A 19,714-nucleotide genomic window follows, 5' to 3' on the forward strand; every position below is an offset into this window, starting at 1 on the left:
AAAAATAGAAGTAGAAGGGCAACTCCCTCCTACCAAAGAAAATTGCAATAGGCTGACGAAATCGAGAGAGAGAGAGAGAGAACTTATTGGTGATCATATGGGAGCATAAAAAGAGAGTGTGAGACAGGAGGGTGTCGGGGGCCGTCGAGCCTGGAGATTTTGGCGAGGGAGAGAGAGACGGGAGACAGGGAAAGTCAGGGGGAAAGAGAGAGGCGGGGGGTGAATCAATGGGAAGAGAGTCGAGGAGAGAGAGACGGGAGGGAGTCGGGGTGTGTGTGTGTGTGTGAGGGGGGGGGGGGGGGGGTGGAATGTCGACATTCCACCCGGATCCTGGTTGGATCCGATCAGATCCAACCTAGATCCAAATCTTTTTTTTGTTTTGAAGAACCATGTAGGATTTTACATTATCTAATTATAGCCTTTAAGACACTCTCTTGAGTTTCTAATATATGCTTTTTTTTTGAAATTTTTAGTCATAAAAAATCTACTATGTTCAAAATTTATGAAAAATATGTTGTTCTTATGGTTATAATTGCCTAAACAAGAAATTCTTAAAAATTGATTTTAAAGTATATTTCTTGCATTTACTTTAATGGTTATTGTGCCTTGCTTGAATTGTTACTAATGTTTCTAAAATCTTAAAATTATAGATACTTTGTTTGAAAATTCTACTTTGGCGTTATTCTTATTCAAAAAAAAAAAAAATATATATATATATATATATATATATATATATATATATATATATATATATGTTTGTTTTGAATTAAGATATCTCCTTTTGTGTAGTTGGAACCTTTATTTTGTTCTCTTTGCAGGTTCTTAAAGATGCTATGGGTTGAGAAAGAAATTCTATTGTTGGTGCATCATGAAGATGGAGGTAGCCGATGCAGGCATTTGGTGAAGATTATCATGGAAGACTTTGATCCTTCCCTTTGTTTCTTTTTGTATTTTGAAACTTTTGGTATATCACACAGTAAGTTTGAGGGATAGTCTTAAAATGTATGCATATACATTTATATATACATATATATATAACTATATTTATTGATGTTTCTTGTATTTGGCCACCAATGGCATTTTGGTAATTTTGTCATTGTAATTTCATGTATTTATTTTTATTTATATTTTTATGTTTTTGTTTGTGTCCTTTTTTTACTTTGAGTAAGGGAACTTTGGTCAAATGACCGTAGAGTTGTTGGGATGCTCTGAGCGGCTATAAATATAGCAGTTGGGAGCTCCCAACGTCGCTCGAAAGCTCCCCAATGCCTCTCTTTTGTGTATAAATAGGGGCTTCCCCCCTCTATTGTATTCATTACTTTTCTAAGCATTCCCATATAATAAAGTTAATATTTTTTATGTGATTATGTTTATGCTTTTAACTCTTTGAAGTCTTTTTTATGCAGTTTGTGCTTATGTAGTGTCTTAGTGCCTTTGTATTGTCCCTTGGTGGACTTGTAAGTTTGTGAATTTCATATTTGAATTTTTGCATACTTCATTATAATTCCCCCTCATCAAAGAGATAAGTTGTCCCTCAAAACTGTTAAATGTTGTTTCATCGGATATCCAGAAGAACAGAAAGGCTATAAATGATTTGATCCTATGGGTAAGAGAGTTTGAAGCTCTAGACATGAGATTTTTTTTAGCATATGCCATATTATAAGCATATTCAGCAAGTTGAGAGTCTTGAGTTTACCTTTTCCTACTTAGTACTTTTTCTAGAAGATTCAATGAAAGATGAGGAATAATGGATTACTTGCAGCAGGAGACCATTAGGTACACCTCAGTCTTTCCTTGAACAACATGATCAGGAAGGTGAATCTTAACCAAAGCCAAGTCCCAATGTTCTCTAGGCCGATCTTGATGATCAAGCACAAGTGCATAGAAGTTCTCGTCCTTCTACTCCTCCTACTTGTTTTGTTTCTTATGAATCTTTTTTTGTTATACATCAAGCTTTCCTAGTCTTGATTTAGTCCTATCATGAACCAAAATCATATATTGAAGTTGTGCTAGAGTCGGAGTGGCAGAAGGTTATGTCTAAAGAGTTGGAGGCATTAAAAGAAAAAAAACCTAGGAGCTAGTCAATTTGCCATATGGAAAAAATGTAGTCGGATGTGAATGGGTATATAAAATCAAAACAAGAGTAGATGGTTCAATAAAAAGATGCAAGACTCGACTTGTGGCAAAAGGATATAGTCAGTAGTATGTGATAGATTTTGCTAAGACCTTTACTCCAGTTAAACATATGACTACTATCAGGACTTTTTTAGGAGTGGCAATTGTCAGGAGGTGGGACTTGTGGCAATTAGATGTTAAGAATGTCTTTCTACATGGTGATTTTAAATAAAAAGTATGCATGAAGTTGTCTCAAGGAGTGATTGATAAAGAAATTAGAGTATGAAAGTTGAAGAAAGCTTTGTATGGTTTGAACTTTGAAGCAAGCTCCAAGAGCTTGGTTTGACAAATTTAGTACTGCAATTATTAGGTTGAGTTTCAAGCAAAGCTTTCATGATCTTGTACTATTTGTTGCATCCTTTAATCAGGGGCAGTGTATACTTTTTCTTTGCGGATAATATGATAATTGTGGGGAATGACAAGGTTATAACTTAGAGCGTGAAATCTCGGTTGGCCAAAACTTTGAAATGAAAGACTTAGGCAAGCTAAGGTATTTCTTGGGGCTGGAAGTTGCACTCTCAAAGAGGCTACTTGTTAACTCAACACAAGTATGTAGCTGATTTGATTAGCAAAGCAAGGTTAGATAAAGATACGAAACATGTGGATACTCCTATGGAAGCCAACTGCAAGCTAACACATTCAGACAGGGAGCTTCTCAATGACCCTATAGTGTATAGGCAATTGGTAGGGAGTTTGATTTACTTGACCATCTCAGGGTCGGATATCACTTTTCTTGTGCATGTTGAGTCAGCTCATGAGTGCTCCCAAATCTTCTCACTTGGCAGTTGTGTCGAGAATTATTAGATGCATCAAAAACACCATGCACTATGCACTTTTCTTTACAGCTTCCTCCTTGTTAGAGATGAAAGTATTTTGTGATGCATGTTGAGTCAGCTCATGAGTGCTCCCAAATCTTCTCACTTGGAAGTTGTGTTGAGAATTATTAGATGCATCAAAAACATCATGCACTATGAACTTTTCTTCCCAGCTTCCTCTATGTTAGAGCCGAAAGTATTTTGTGGAACTGCTTGATATAGTGGAAGAGCAAAAATCAGTAGAGAGTTACTCTGTCCAGCAAAAGCACAGTATCATGTTATGGCCTAAGTTACAACAGAGTTTACATGGTTGAGGTGGTTATTGTGAGATATGGGTGTTAATGTTGAAGGCGCGACCACCTTGTATTTTGACAATCAAAGTGCTATTCATATAGCTAAAAATCCAGAATTTCATCAAAGCACATTAAGATAGATTGTCCCTTCACTCGCAGAGCCTACTTGGAAGGGATTATCTCATTGCCATACATTGGGACCGCCAGTCAGATAGTGAATTGTTTCACCAAGAGTTTACCCTTGAAGGCATTCCAACCACTTCTTTTCAAAGTTGGAATGATTGTGTTCTCATCATCAAAAGCTTAAGGGGGGTGTTAAGGAATGTCATAATATATGTATTTGTGCTACCCTCGTATTTGTGTACATATGTTTATTATTGAGAGGCCTTTTTGTAACATATCATTAGAGGCTTTAGTCAACTATTGTTGTCCTCTTGTGTAGCGAAGGTATTGACCCCCTATATGTTGTACCTTCTCATTCTTTTGAAGCTAATGAATCCCTAACTCTTTTAAGTGCTCTTCTTTTTCTCTAGTGCTTGGGTTCTAATTGTGCAATAAATGGTTCTATGACTTCAATAGCACCAAAAATTAACCCTATATATATATATATATATATATATATATATATATATATATATATATATATATATATATAATGAAAACCTACCCACTAAAAAACATGCCAAACCTACCCACCAGATGTTTTATTGGATTTTTAGTGTTTTTTTTTCAAAATTACGACTGTACGGATGTGATCTAATTGCTTGTTTTTATAGGAATCAGTTCTTGGAGCATTTGATTCCGATGCATGGATAGGTTTTTATAAGTTTCAAAACTCAACAGCGTACAATATTCATAATTTTTCGAGGCTCCAAATATTATTTTTTTAATCCAAAATTCATGATCCAAGTGTCAATTTCTAGTAAATCAATCATGTTGAACACATGTACAGTCAGAATTTTGAAAAAAAAAACAAAAAATTTCTATTGGGTAGGTTTTCATTCCTTTATATATATATATATATATATATATATATATATATATATAGGGTAAGTGAAATATGTAAACCGGTATGCACCGAGATTTTAATGTTTTTTTGTTTTTTTCTAAAATTTTACCGTACGGATGTGGTCTAGATGCTTGGTTTTATAGAAACAGATCTTTAGATCACCTGATTACGCTGTATAAGAAGGATCTTTTAAGGCTTGAAAATCAATGGCTCAAAATTTTTGTAAATATTCAAGCATACAAAATCACATTTCTTGATCCGATTACGATGATGCAATAGTTTATTCCAAGCAAATGGACCACGCTGAATGCATCTGCAGGGTTTGATTTACAAAAAAACCCTATGAAAATCTTGGTTCATACTAGTTTACATATTTTGCTGGTTTACATATTTCAGTTTCCCTATATATATATATATATATATATATATATATATATATATATATATATATATATATATATATATATATATATATATATATATATATATATATATCTGCGTGTGTGCATTGTTGTAAAACAATATCCAGACTGGTTTATCAGGCATGTATTAACTCCATGGATCCAAAGTAGCTCCAACCCTATTGTTCTACTGCATCAGGCATTCTTTTCTCCCTTGGTTGTTTTGCTTTCTGCACTCACGAAAATGTGGTAATAGATACATATTAACATTGCTTTAGTGAAACCTTATATTCAGACTTCAAACCATCATGTCATGCTTTTAGGCTTGTTATGCAATTCCTATTCTAATCTTCTCTGATAACATTTTAAAAAATCACATATGAAAGGTATGCATAAAAAGCATGTGAACAGAGGCTGTCTCAAGAAAGTTTAGCAATACTTTTGTTAAGAAATAACAATTAAATATTTTATTAATAAAATTATTGACAAAAGATTAACCATTATATTTTAAGGTAAATTGGATGATTTAAAAAAAACATGGACAAGTAATCAAAGTTGCCCCTGAGTCCTGAAAAAAAATGGGACAGGCACTGATGGTGTTTAACAACATAACTTTGGTTGTATTACGAGTAGAAGAGAAATATATTTGTAATAAGAGCTTGTAATAAGAGCATGTAAAAATCACTGAAAGAAATCATTCAATTGTATCCAACAATAAGGTGTGGATTTGATGAAGGTAATGATAATCTTACATTGCAGAATGTGCCATAAAGCCCTTTTGGACACTTATCGCTGGTAATTGTTCCATCCTGACCAGAAAGTCCCTCGTTACTCCCAAAGCCACCTCTACAACCAAGCCACATAAAGTGTAACTGAATTACAAGCTACAACTTCATCTTACTATCAAATGAACAAACCAAGATCAGTTGCTTCTAAATTTACCAAGAGATTCCTAGGCATAAAATCCAAAAAGGAGGCGATCAATACACGATAGTTCCGTGCCTTCAATAGTACCAAATATTAACCCTATTTCATATATATATATATATATATATATATGATCATAGTTGCCACCCTTGTGGGTTACAAAACCCCTAGTGCACAGCTCTAATTTTTTCATTTTTTAAATTCTTTTCTGCACATCTTACTCTCTAGAGTGATCCACACATTTGGTTTAGTAGAAAGCGACCCTTAGATCATGTTTCTCCAACGTGCAGCTCAGATTTTTCCAGGGGTTGAAAAACCAATGACCAACAATGTACGGAATTTTTAACCCTCAGAAAATCATATTTTTACACATTCCTACTATTTTGACCATGCTGAATATATTCATGGGCTCAGATTTGGCCAAAACCCCCTATGAGTTGCAGCTAGGGGGCTTGAAACCCACGAGGATAGTCAATGTTTTCCCATATATACACATATATATAGATCTTAGTAATGATAGGGGTGCTCCAGGAAGACCTAGACCCACCTAGTTGAAACAATGACTTTTCATATATTTTGAGTTTTTTTTTATTTGTCAAACATGAAAGATATGATCTCGATACGTTAGTAGAAAATAAGTATTGGATCATGTGATTGTGATGTGCATGTATGTCTTTTAAGATCTTCAAAAATAACCAGCCCACAATATACCAGAATTTCATGATTTGAGAAATGATACTTTTACATCCAAAAAACATGATCCAAGGGATGCTTCTTATCAAATAAACTATGTTGAGAACATCTATGAGATCTGATTGGAAAGATGCAGCCTACACGCATGATTTCTATGTGGGCATAGGTGCTCCCGGAGCAACCCTATCATTTATATATATAGAGAGAGAGAAAGTGGTAGTTGCCTGACCACGTTTGTGCCTGACGCAAATGGATGTGCACTGAGTGTCCATCGTGTGATGGACGATCAGAGCACGCACTGTGTAAAAGGGACCGCCGCTAAAGGTTAAAATCCCGCTAAAGCATCTTTACACACAGGGTGCTCTGCTGAGCGTCCATCACGCACGAGCGATGGACGCTCAGCATCACGCCCTGTGTGTAAAGGGGCTTTAGTGGCGCTTTTGAAGCTCTGCTAAAGCTCAAAATTCTGCTGGGACCTTTTGTGGCGCTTCAAAAGCGCCGCTAAAGGTCCTTTTTATACAGGGTGTGCGATGGATGCTCAACATGCGTCCATTTACGTCAAGCACAAACGTGGTCAGGCAGCTACCACTCTTTCTCTGTATATATATATATATATATATATATATATATATATATATATATATATATAGTAAAGAGTAGCTGCCTACACTGATCCGTGCCTACCGCTGCCTAAGGGGCTTTTGAAGGGTTCCTTTCCATGATTTTCTCGAATCCTACCATAAAGATGTGTTCTACGTGTTTGATTTTATAGGAATGAACTCTTGCATCATTCGATTTCGATGGGCAGGTAGGTTTTTATAAGGTTTGAAAATCGATGGTGTAAAATTTTTATAAATATCATAAATATTCAATTTTTTTATCAAAAAACATAATCCAAGTGTTGTTTCCTAGCAAATTGACCATGCCGAACGCATCTGCGCAGTCAGATTTGGGGAAAACATCTCAGAAATCCCCCTTAGCTCACAGTACTCTCTCTCTCTCTCTCTCTCTCTCTCTCTCTCTCTCTCTCTCTATATATATATATATATATATATATATATATATATACATATATATATATATATATATATATATATAGAGAGAGAGAGAGAGAGAGGAATCGGTTCCTCCTAACCATCCATTAGGTGTGGACAGTATGATGTTCAATGTTCCAAGCCATCTTTGCTAATGTGTTCAGCATAATTCATTTGGTAGCAAAATAGGAATCAACTGTTGGATCGTGCTTTTTCAATGGAAAAATGTAATTTGATGAACTTTAAATTTTATAAAAATTTTGAACCATTGATTTTTGAATACATATAAAAACATGTTTATATGTCATAATCAGATGATTCAAAATCCGATTCCTAGTAAACGAACCATGTAGATCACATCTGTAACATCAGACTCTGAAAAAAGTACCGAAAAAATGAAAATTTAAGACTGCCCACACACTCCTACCATTAGGAGGAATCAATCACTATATATATATATATATGAGGATGCTTTTCTACTACATAGACTATTTTGGACAAGTTACCAGTCATTATGAAAAATAGTACTATAGGCATAATCCTGTACAGTGGATTAATAGCACAAAAGCACACACGTGAACATGGAGACGAGGTGATGATACTTAAGTCCTTTTCTCTATGGACAACTTCAGCGAGCGCAGTACTGTGGAGTACTGGAGTTCACCCTTAGGATATGCTGACAGCAGTATCCCATTGGATAGCATAATTGACACACATTTGAATTATTTAACTTGAGAAATTGGATCCAAGTTAACATTTTGCATGATTGTGTTTTTACTGGGATTTTCTTGGTGAGGAAAATCTCCTGACTTTTTTACTTTTTAAAGGAAAATATCATAAAATCTCAGTAAATACAAAATTCAAAATTTCCAACATAGATCACGATTTTATCACAGTTTTCATTTTTGTATATCTGATATTGGTGATTATGATATAATTTCTTTGATCTTAAGGCACATGTCGGCTATCTAAACTCAATGTATAGCATATACAATATTCATTGAATTAAATAACTTGAAGAATTGGATCAGATTTGTAAATAAGAATTGTATGGCTCATTTATTACAGTTTAACAAGGTTTAAATACTTCATTTCAACAGATGAATAAGGGGTTGCATAAAAAGTATTATGGACACTAATTTAATAGCACTTGAAATGCAGATTGAGACAAAACTTGGCTAACCTTGAGTCAATTGTGCCATTTACAATTGCAAGAGGAACATATTCGTCGCCAGTGGCTATGTTCGACCAATCAAAATGAATTCTTCCACCCCCACCACCCCCACCACCAAGAGGCCCACCATCTCCACCAGAGATAGACAATGATGACTTGCTCCCAAGCACAAGCATTTGAAGAAACAAAAGAATCGACCCACCAGAGCCACCACCAAGCCCACCAATTGTTGTATCATTTTCATTTTTCATTAGTCCAACACTCTCTCCATCTGCCCTCATGGATCCATAAATATCCAGTTTTGATAAAGGCCATTGGATGGAGCCCATTACTACAAAACAAAAATGTCAATAGCAACAAACAGAACTTTCCACATAACATAAGATTTAATGACAACATTTTATTGTTGATAACAAGCACATACTTCAAAAGCTCAAAACAATTACACAATGCAGAAAGCAGAAAGCTGCATCCGGAGATAGTAATAAACATGCGGGCTGTTAATATGTTCACAGCGTGCTGTTTGTTTAGCTATAGATGTCTTCAACATGCCAACTATCCATGATCTAGAGAAACATACCAACAAATCTTCAGACCTTATCCAAAACAATCCTAAATTGTAAAGCAACATCAGGTCTCCTTATTGCATGCTCAATCTTTTTCAGGCTATGTTTGATACTGTCATAATTTCCACTAATCTTCTATTCTAGAGGGACATCTTTGTTGTGTCAAAAAATCATTATCTTATTGTGCACATGGTTGGCTAGTTCCTTTTCACAAATAGAGAGGTGTGAATCACCTATTTCTAAGTTTCCCTTTACCCTATGGCATCTAAGCTAGAGTTGGCTGTCCTGTTGGCAGTTCTTTCACTTCATTAGTGTCTGTACTTATACACACGAACTAAATTATGTTCCTCTTTCACTCTCTTTCCCTCTATGCTGACACACCATGCTGAGATCAGCAACATCTTAACAACACAATAATAAAGATCTGAGAAAACCTCCCTTACTCCACACTTCCTGCATTCCCACACCACTGCATGCTCATCAAGAAGTGTCGTGTGATAACTTGTAAAGATTCTGGAGTATTCTGAACATTGCGTTTCATCATTTAGTAAGGGGAAAAAAACATGGGATTTTACTCAAATCAAAGCTAACATGTTTGATGGAAGAATAAGATGCAAGTTTTCAATGTCACCGGTGATGAAGCATGAGATAAAAGTATAGAAAACAAAAACTCTATCGCTTTATGGATAACATTCTCAATTATCAAGACTGGTTCATATTTGTTTATTTTATATCTTAAAACCTTTTAAAATTTGTTTCTTTATGCTTTTGCAATAAAAATAATGCAAAACTTATTATTTTCTTTTTTATTATTATTTATATTTTTCAATTTTTAAAACCTTCAAGAATTTTCTGAGAAAAACCACTCTTTTGATAAAAACCCTCGAGAAAGAAAAAGTGAAAAGTAGGATTAAGATATCAAAAAAGATTTCTCAAAAAATATCGCAAAAATATCATGATAAAATTGTGATATTATAGATTCTAACAAAATTTTGAAAATATCACAATATATTACTGATATTATCGGCATACCTTAAAATGCTGAAATTACTGCAATATTTTCACATCGGTGACTATGGTTCACGCATGTAAAGCATAGTTGGCAAACCCAGTGAGTCAACTCGAGAATCGCCCGAGTCGACCCATATAGGACCCCAACTGGGTCACCAATTCAGGACTGCCAATCCACATGCCTCTTATGTGTGTTTTTCATGCATTTTGTGATTTTAGTGCATAATGCCCATAAAAGAATACTTGTTATAAAGAATCATGTTCTTAAATCATAAATATTAACAATTATGTATAGTTGAATACTTATATAGCTTAGTCATTGATGTCATGTGCTAAATTTAGTGATGATACAATATGAATTTTGAATTTTTTCATGTCTTAACCAGAGTTACCAGTCGAGGAAGCGGGAGCGGGAAGCGATACGGGAAGCGGGAGCGGGAAGCGAGGCACTTTCAAAAATTTAGGAAGCGGGGAAGCGTGGGACCACTTAGAAGAAAATTCCGAACCGTCTCGGAAACGACCTAGGAAGCGAACCGGAAGCGACCTAGGAAGCGAACCGGAAGCGAGGGGGAAGCGAAAAAAATGAAAAAAATGGGGAAGCGAGGGGGAAGCGTGGGGGAAACGTGGGGGAAGCGTGCTTCCCATTTATGGGAAGCGCGTTTCCCATAAAAGGGGGACGCGCTTCCCATAAAAGGGAAGCGCGCTTCCCAAAAAAGGGGGACGCTTCCCCTCATGCTTCGGAAGCGCGACGTTTCGCGCTTCCCCTTTTGCCTAGGCGCTTCCGGTAACTCTGGTCTTAACACTAGAAAATGAACAGTCCTAACTCGTGCGAGTTACCGAGTCAACCCGCTCACTCGCAAGTTAATGGTTAGGCGATCCGAATCCAAGTCACAAGTTTGCCAACTATGACGTAAAGTATCCATTGTCAGCTGACTTGCCACATGGTGTACTTCAATAGTGGCAAAAGAAAGCAAGAAACAACATAAAGGAAACAGAAAGTGGATACTACCATCACATTGTAATAACTAAACTAAGAAAAACATCCCCCAGGGGCAAAACTAGAAAACTAAAACAGAATGTAGTTAAGAAATTTATTGATGATATTAATGTTTTTAAAAAACTATGACATAGTGAGAGACACCTGTTAAAATGTAAAATGTAATATATATAATAATAATATAATAATATAATATTTTTTTATTTCTTGTTTCTTTCTTTCTTTATTTTTATGTAGTTCATTTTGAACTAGAATTAGAATCGAGTCAAGTTCCAATTAGAACTTGACTAGACTAATAGTCGTCGGACCTAGTCCAATGGCTATAATTAGAGCCATTGGACTAGGTCCAACGACTCTAAAGGAGAGCTCTACTCCCCATTTTCTTGTATAAATAGGGGTGATCCCCTCCATTGTAACTCAATGCTTCTCAAGCATTTCTTGTGAGAAATAAAAGATTATTATTTTTCTTGCGTTCTTCCATGTATACCCTTTTTGTGGGTTATGCTTTAGTGTCTCCACTAGACACCCTTTGTGAGTTTTCATACTTTTGTGGAAGACCGCCATTTCCTTACATGGTATCAGAGCCTTGAAGATTTTTAGATCTTGGAAAATTTCCACCTCGTTTTCCATGCCTCCTTTGCAAAAGGCGACTCATCCTCTCGTTCATGATTCAAGTGGTCATTCTTTGAAGAAGGAAAGTGTTTGGAGGAAGATTGGCTACGAAATTTTGTGATTGTGTTTGTTCTCCTCTCTTATCTCTTTTTCTTTTTTTTTTTTCTCCCACCTATCTTTTCTTTTTTTTACCTTTGTAAAAGATGGATGACAATGATAAAATCATCATCATGCCCATGAAATTAAATGACACCAACTATGTGACGTGGGCTTCAATCATAAAGCACTACATTTGGGGAAAAGGGTTGTGGGGTATAGTGAATGGTTCTGATTCGGAACCTAAACTAGTTCTCACAAAATTTGAAAATGACAAAGAAGAATCTCTCACGGATGGAAAGAAGAATAAGGCCTTGGCCAGTTATGAGAAAAAATGGAAAGAGTGGAGGATGGGGCACACAAAAATTATGTCATGGCTAATTAATGATGTTGACATCTATCTCACGGGGACTCTCCCACTAGGTGTCGCACCCGCACATGCACTTGATGTTGTCAACCTGACCCTGGGTGCAGTCAACGCACCCAGGGTCATTTATGTCAAACTTTTAGACTTTATATATATATATATATATATATATATTTTTTTTTTTTTTGCCGCATCCCCGCACCCAAATTTTTTGAAAGTGTTGCACCCCCGCACCCATGTGACATAGGTTGACATTAAGAAATGCTCTAGTCTAGCCAAATTTGAGCATGTCGATAAAGCTTGAGAATACCTTAGAAATATGTATTCTCTTAAAGATATTGCACATGTGTGCAATTTGCAAGACAAAGTTCGGACGATGACTCAAAAAGACAAAAATATTAGGGAATACTACAATGAGTTATCCGAACTTTGGGAAGAATTGGCTCTTCTTGAACCAAAATGGCATTGTTCCGAAGATATCGAGCTTCATCAAAAGCAACTCGATATGGAACATTTTTATCAGTTTATAAATGGTTTAAGTCCGAAATTTGAGTCAACCAAATCGGCTCTTTTACATCGTGGAAATGTTTCTTCTATCATTGATACTATAGATGAACTGACTATGGAAGAAAATAGACTTAGAAAAAATACTCCAAAGCATGAAAATGATTATGTTCTAGTTGTGTCTAGACTGAAAAATTATGTGTGTACTTATAGGCCGCCCTACTTTAGAAGACAAAATGGTGATTTTGACAAAAAAAAGTCATTTGCCACCATTGTCATGTCCTAAGTTAAAAAGAAGAGAAGAAAAGAAAGTTGCATGCATCATAATCAAAAGATCAAGATGCACCAGTATATATGGCTTAATTAATGAAGATCCTTCAACCTCTTCTCAAAGGAGCATCCTCATCAACTGAAGCCTCGACTGTCACATGTTTCATCCTTCTCCATTCCTTGTAACTTTCTTTGGCTTCTTGACTCTGGTGTTTCTTTTTATATGACCCCAAATATTGATAGCTTATCCGAATGTCTTAAAAATAGCTCAAGTGTGTCAACAGTCTTCAAGGCAGATGGTACATCTCGTGAAATAAAAGGAATAGAAAATTTTGAAAAACTTCATAAGTCCAAAATATTCTTTATCCCAAAAGTTAGATATATTTCTAAACTAAATCTAAATATTTTATTTGTTTCTCAAATATCTTCTTCTCTTCTCATAGTTGTTGGGTACAAGATGGCCAGTCAGGGAAGCTAATTGGCGAAGGCTATAGAGAAGGACTCTATTATATGGATTTTTGAAATTGCCCAAGAATGCTTTCTATTATAATGTTCAGTAACTAGAATTGGATTTAGGGCACAAAAGGCTTGGCCATCCTCATATGTCTAAAATCCAACATTTTTCAAGTTTAGGAAAAGTTTGTAATTCTGAAAGTTTCACTTGTAAAGATTATATCCTTTGCAAAATGAAAAGATTATCATTTCATGAAAGAACTTTTATTTCTTCTATACCACTTGAGTTAATACAATGAGATGTTAGGGGTCCTGCACCGGTCATTTCAAAAGGTGGATATAAATATTATGTAATTTCTTTATGACTTTTCTATGCATACTTGGATTTACATCATTAATCAAAAAATTGAGGCCTTTTAACACTTTCAAACATTTCATAAAATGGCTAAAAATAAATTTTAAAATGATATTTTTATTTTTCGCACTGATTCGGGGAGAGAATTTATGTTCAAAGAATTCAAAGACTATCTGATGCAGAGCAGGACCGGGTCCGGTCTGCACAGAGTGAACCGGGCGTGTCCAAGGATCTCGGCACCAATGGGATGGACGATCGGACCTAGATAATGGATCTGATCATGAGTCAGGTGCCCCGATGCAAGGACGTGGTGCCCCTGCGCACTTACTCAAGGCGAGCAAAGGCTGGAAGCAGCACCGCACATTGACAGCGCCCCAATCCATCAGCAACGACGAGTTGCCTCGGGTCCAAGGACTCGACCCGAGATCGAGATCCAGTCACACCCTATTAATACAATGTTTTAGGGTTGCGTGGGGGAAAAGATTGATTTTTTTTTATTCTGAGTTTTCCTTTGACGAGAGACGGCAACATCCTCTCTTTAGCCCTTTGTTTATTGTTTTCGTATACTACTTGTTATTTCATTTCACTGTTCGATTGAATTGTTATTGAAAATAAAGCAACCACCATTCATTCTACGGTGATCTTCATTAGTATTCTCATCATATCGCACGACTAGAGCAGTCGTGATTCTCATTTCTTCAACACCGAAGTGCCTCGCAACCAGTGATCTTCGTTGTGACACAATCCTCCACGCTGCATCAAAGTGGTATCAAAGCACCAGCCTTCCTCCGTCGTCAACGGCATAGTGCAAGAGAAACGATCTTACAAGTGGAAACGAGAGAGAGGAAACCGGCAACGAATATCCGATGATGCGAAGGATAGATATGATGACCAAGATCCAAGAAAATCTGTTACGCGTAGGCAAAGACGTAGTCGGCATGTCGAAACGCATGGATGGGATCGAGGAGCGGATTGGCGTTCTTGAATCGCCAGTAGAAGCACACACAATGCAAGTGAACCAGTTAGGCGAGGGTGCAGTCAATCCCACAAATGTCGCATCCATCGATCCAGCCCAACTAAACCTTCAACGTGTTGCGCAATGTGAGGGCATTGAGGTGACCTTGCACAGGGATGCGGGTCGCGTCCATTCTTCACAATTGGTACCTTTTTCGAACAATGTCATGGGTGTCGCTGCAGATCCAGCTAGTGGCATCATTCAGCCGACCCAAATGGTCGCTGACGGGCCCTCGAACGCTGGCCTGCATGCGCAGGATCGGCCGCGAACCGGAATCACGGGTCCGCGGGCCAGGCACGGTCTGTCGAGCCCGAGTGTGGCCTGTGGTCAGGCTGTTGGCACAGCAACATCAGCCCGAGCAGGGGCTGATCAGACCCACTTTCTCGAGCCTGCACGTGGGGGCTCTGCAGCAGCCCACCAGCGTGCAGGGGGTAATGGGTCCGTGTGGATGGGTCCGAACCCGATAGGGTCCGGACCGAACTTTGTGCCAATGAGACCGCGACCTGGGTCTCGGGGACCATCCTTTGGGTCCCAGAAAGCGGGTCCGAGTCTCGAAGCCCCCTACCCGACCTACCCAGTTGGGTTTGGTTCGCGATTCGCCCCGAAATAGAACCAATACCGACCTAAACTCATATCGGACCCGGACAGAGCTCCAGTTTGAATTTGAGCCGGGTCAAAACCAGACTCATCTAGTTACGAATCAAGGATCGAGTTCAAACCAGGCCTTCTCACACCTCAACTCGATCCATGATCCCACCTACCCCATTCTGGGTCCGACGAATAGTTTAGGACTTGACCCGATCCAGATCCAATCGGGTGAATCATCCCAATATTATACCAACCAAACCCAATACCTGTACTAGACTCAATCCGTTAACCCGTCCCCGATACAGAACCCGGTACCATACCCAACACATTACCCCTATCCTAACCCAACCCATAACCCGAATCCACATTATCCATTTCCCACCAACCCAGAACCCATAACCCGAGCAACCCTTCCACCTTTAGTAGGACATCCAGTCATATCGGTGCCACAACGCCGGCCAGAGATGGTTCTCACCCACGGGCGAGCCAGACCGGGGCAGTGTCTAGCAGCCGCCATACAGATTCAGCAGGGACAGGCACGACCTGAGCGCCGACCACACGTCGTTGGAGTTCGTCAACACCAGCATCCAGGCGAGCAGTACCGCGAAGAGGGTGATAAAGCAGTGTTGGATGAGGACGCTTTCTAGAACGAGTATCCTGTAGGAATGGTGGAAACTCGTCAGCAGAAAGCACCAGAGCACCCCTTCACCTACGGGATAAAGCTAAACCTTCTGGAGTTTGCAAGACGATTCGATGCAGAGCAGTTCTTCGATTGGGCCTATGCCATACAGGTTTTCTTCGACTACCACACTGTAACTGAGCATCGTCGTGTCTCTCTAGCATCCACTCCGTTGAGAGGCCTAGCGCAGACATGGTGGGTCGAACTATAGAGGTCGAGGGAGCGGCAGGGACTAGAGCGCATACAAACATGGGAGGAGATACAGAGATTGATGCAGTCAAAGTTCGTGCCCTTAGACCACGCTGAGCAAGCCTACAAGGAGTACCTGACCCTACGTCAAGGCACCCGTACTATGGTAGAGTACACTGTTGAGTTTCATCATCTATCCCTGCAAGTGCAGATCGAGGAGACCGCCAGACAGCAGGTCATGAGGTATATTTTTGGTCTCTGTCCTGCTATTTTTTATGATTTCAGTTGTGTCACAGTCGAGTCATTGGATCAGGCAAGCAGTTATGCCATGAATGTGGAGGAAAATTTGAAAAGGAGGCAAAAATATAGGACCTCCCATAGTGACCAGTCTGGTAGACTCGAGTCGAGTTTCCCAAAGGGAGCAAGCTCTCCTAGGAAGGAAGACTCAAAGTCCACCCCTAGAGTAGATCCTAGCAAACCTGACCAGTCCGGACCCGCGTACCAAACCAGATCCAAGGCCAAGCCTAGTGAGTCTACCATTCGTTGTTTTAGGTGTCAGGAGTTAGGTCATTTCGCGTCCAACTGCCCCACCGTGAGCAAGAACACCCATTTATTGAGGGTATTGTTGAGTCAGCGTCAGATAGTGAGAGTGAGGGTGAGTCGTTGGTTGAAAGAGATGACGAGAGGAAAGTCGTAAAGTTTGACGGCAACGTTGAAAATTTATTGTCTATCTGTCATGTTTTGATCGCACCCCGAGAGTTGACCCCTGCAAAATGGTTGCGGAACATTTTTAGAACCCAGTGCAACTGTGAGGGGCATGCATGTGATGTTATAATTGATACTGAGGCGTGTGAGAATATGGTGTCCGAGAGTGTCGTGTCCACCTTGAACCTGAAAACGGAGAAATTGTCCCACCATACAAGATGGCATGGTTCAAAAGAGGAAACGAGGTTCCTATCACCCAGCGGTGTTTAGTTCGGTTCTCCATGGGGGAGCATTACTACGATGAGGTGTGGTGTGATGTAGCCCCTATGAGTGCGTGTCACATTCTTTTGGGACGTCCCTGACAGTTTAATCGCAAGACCATTCACGATGGCCGTAAGAACACGTACTCCTTTATTTTTAAGGGTCATAAAATAGTCCTTCTCCCTATCAAGGAGACCGGTTTTCTCACTGTGGATAAGCCTGAGCGAGTTTCCCAACTCGCGGGCCTATCAAACCGGTCTTTCTTGAGCCATTGTTGGGAGGATGGTTATTGTTATGCCCTGGTGGCTAAGCCATCGATGAGTACGTTGTTGCCCGTTCCCACGGACATCACGCCCCTTGTTGAGGAGTTTCGCGACATTATGCCAGACGACCTTATTGATGGTCTACCTTCAATGAGGTGGTGCAGCATGCCATTGATTTTGTCCCAGGGTCGAGTCTACCTAACCTCCCTGCATATCGCATGAACCCCTCCGAGCATGCTGAGTTGCTGAGGCAGGTTCAAGAGTTACTGCAAAAGGGTTTTATTTGTGAAAGTGTGAGCCCTTGCGCAGTACCCACCCTGCTCACTCCTAAGAAAGATGGGTTCATGCACATGTGCGTCGACAGTAGAGCGATCAATCGCATCACTGTCAAATACCGTTTTCCCATTCCTCGGTTGGATGAAATGTTTGATATGTTGGCTGGTGCCTCTATTTTCTCCAAAATTGATTTAAAAAGTGGGTACCACCAAATCCGTATCCTGGAGGGGGATGAGTGAAAGATGGCATTCAAGACACGTAATGGATTGTATGAGTGGTTAGTCATGAAATTTGGGTTATCAAATGCCCCGAGTACTTTGATGAACATGATGACCCAAGTATTGCGCCCATGTATAGAAAAGTTTGTCGTATATTTTGATGACATTTTGATTTATAGCACATCTTTGTCTGATCATTTGAGTCATTTGCGTCAGGTCTTAGAGATTTTAAGGAGGGAAAAGTTGTATGTCAATGCCAAAAAAGTGTGAGTTTATGACGTCAAGTATGGTCTTTTGGGGTTTTATTGTGTCGTCTGATGGAGTGAAGGCAGATCCCGCCAAAGTCCGTGCGATTGTAGAATGGCCTACCCCAAGGACTATAGGAGAAATACATAGTTTCCACGGGTTAGCCACTTTCTACTGTCATTTTGTGAGAAACTTTAGCACCCTCATGGCCCCTATCACGGAATGCCTAAAGGGTACTAGTTTTCATTGGATGTCTGCTGCAGAAAAAGCGTTCATGCTCATCAAAGAGAAAATGACTAGTGCCCCCATCCTAGCCCTTCCTAATTTTAACGCAGTCTTTGAGGTTGAGTGCGACACCTCTAAAGTAGGGATTGGTGTCGTCTTGAGTCAGAACCACAGACCCATTGCACTCTTTAGTGAAAAGCTGACTCGGGCAAGGTGTTTGTACTTCACTTATGATGTTGAGTTCTATGTTGTTGTACAATCCCTTCATTATTGGAGGCATTATCTCATTTATAAGAAGTTCGTCTTGTACACGAATCATGAGGCATTAAAGTATTTGAATAGTCAAAAGAAGTTAAGTGCTAGACATGCCAAGTGGGTCAGCTTCTTGCAAGAGTACACCTTCACTATTCGCCATCAATCAGGTACTCTGAACAAGGTAGCTAGTTGACGCACTTAGCAGAAAGAATAGCCTTTTGATGACTATGTCCGTGCAGGTCATTAGGTTTGAGCAGTGCAAGGAGTTGTACCCGACGAACCCCGATTTTCAGCAAGTCTGGGAAGGGTGCCTCTCCTTTGATAGCACAGCCGACCCACGGTTTAGTATACACAACGGTTACCTCTTTCAAGGTAATAAGTTATGTTGCCAGCATTCTCTCTTAGGCTACAATTGATTTCCGAGTTACATGAAGGGGGATTAGCTGGGCATTTTGGACATGATAAGACGTTCGCATTGTTAGATGAACGATACTTTTGGCCCAAAATGCGCAAAGATGTTGTCAAGTTTGTCCAAAGTTGTCGAGTGTGTCAAGTGTCCAAGGGTCGACGTCAGAATAGTGGTTTGTATACTCCATTGTCCATCCCTAAGCGGCCTTGGGAACATGTTTCCATGGATTTTATTGTGGGTCTTCCCAGAACTTCGCGTCATTTTGATTCCATCCTAGTTGTGGTTGACCGATTTTCCAAGATGGTTATCTTTGTCCCGTGTAAGTGAACCACTGATGCCTTGTTAGTAGCCTCGTACTACTTCAAGGACGTGGCTCGCTTTCATGGGTTGCCCCACACGATCACCTCAGATCGTGACACGCGCTTTATGAGCCATTTTTGAAAATCGTTATGGGCCTTATTGAAAACCGATGGCCAAACTGAAGTCGTGAACCGCGCACCCTAGAGAACTTGCTAAGGAGTCTAGTTGGGGAGAATGTCAAAACATGGGACCTAGTCTTGCCACAAGCCGAGTTCGCATATAACAGTTTCATCAACCGGTTCACGGGCAAGTCTCTTTTTCAAGTGGTTTATG

General features: G+C 39.3%; 1 protein-coding gene across 1 annotated transcript in view; it reads right to left on the reverse strand.

The window, feature by feature from the left end:
* LOC149845344 (uncharacterized) overlaps positions 1–19,714 on the reverse strand; it is a 198,976-nt gene that overhangs the window by 64,608 nt on the left and 114,654 nt on the right. Inside the window, exons 12-13 of the mRNA XM_089995708.1 lie at positions 8,531–8,852; positions 5,446–5,539 (exon numbers count right to left, since the gene is read on the reverse strand). Coding sequence (XP_089851834.1) covers positions 5,446–5,539; positions 8,531–8,852 — 416 coding nt within the window. The remainder of the gene's footprint in view (positions 1–5,445; positions 5,540–8,530; positions 8,853–19,714) is intronic.

The sequence above is a fragment of the Nuphar pumila genome, chromosome 2 (assembly GCF_984573655.1).
Source record: "Nuphar pumila chromosome 2, dmNupPumi1.hap1.1, whole genome shotgun sequence".
Lineage (NCBI taxonomy): Eukaryota > Viridiplantae > Streptophyta > Magnoliopsida > Nymphaeales > Nymphaeaceae > Nuphar > Nuphar pumila.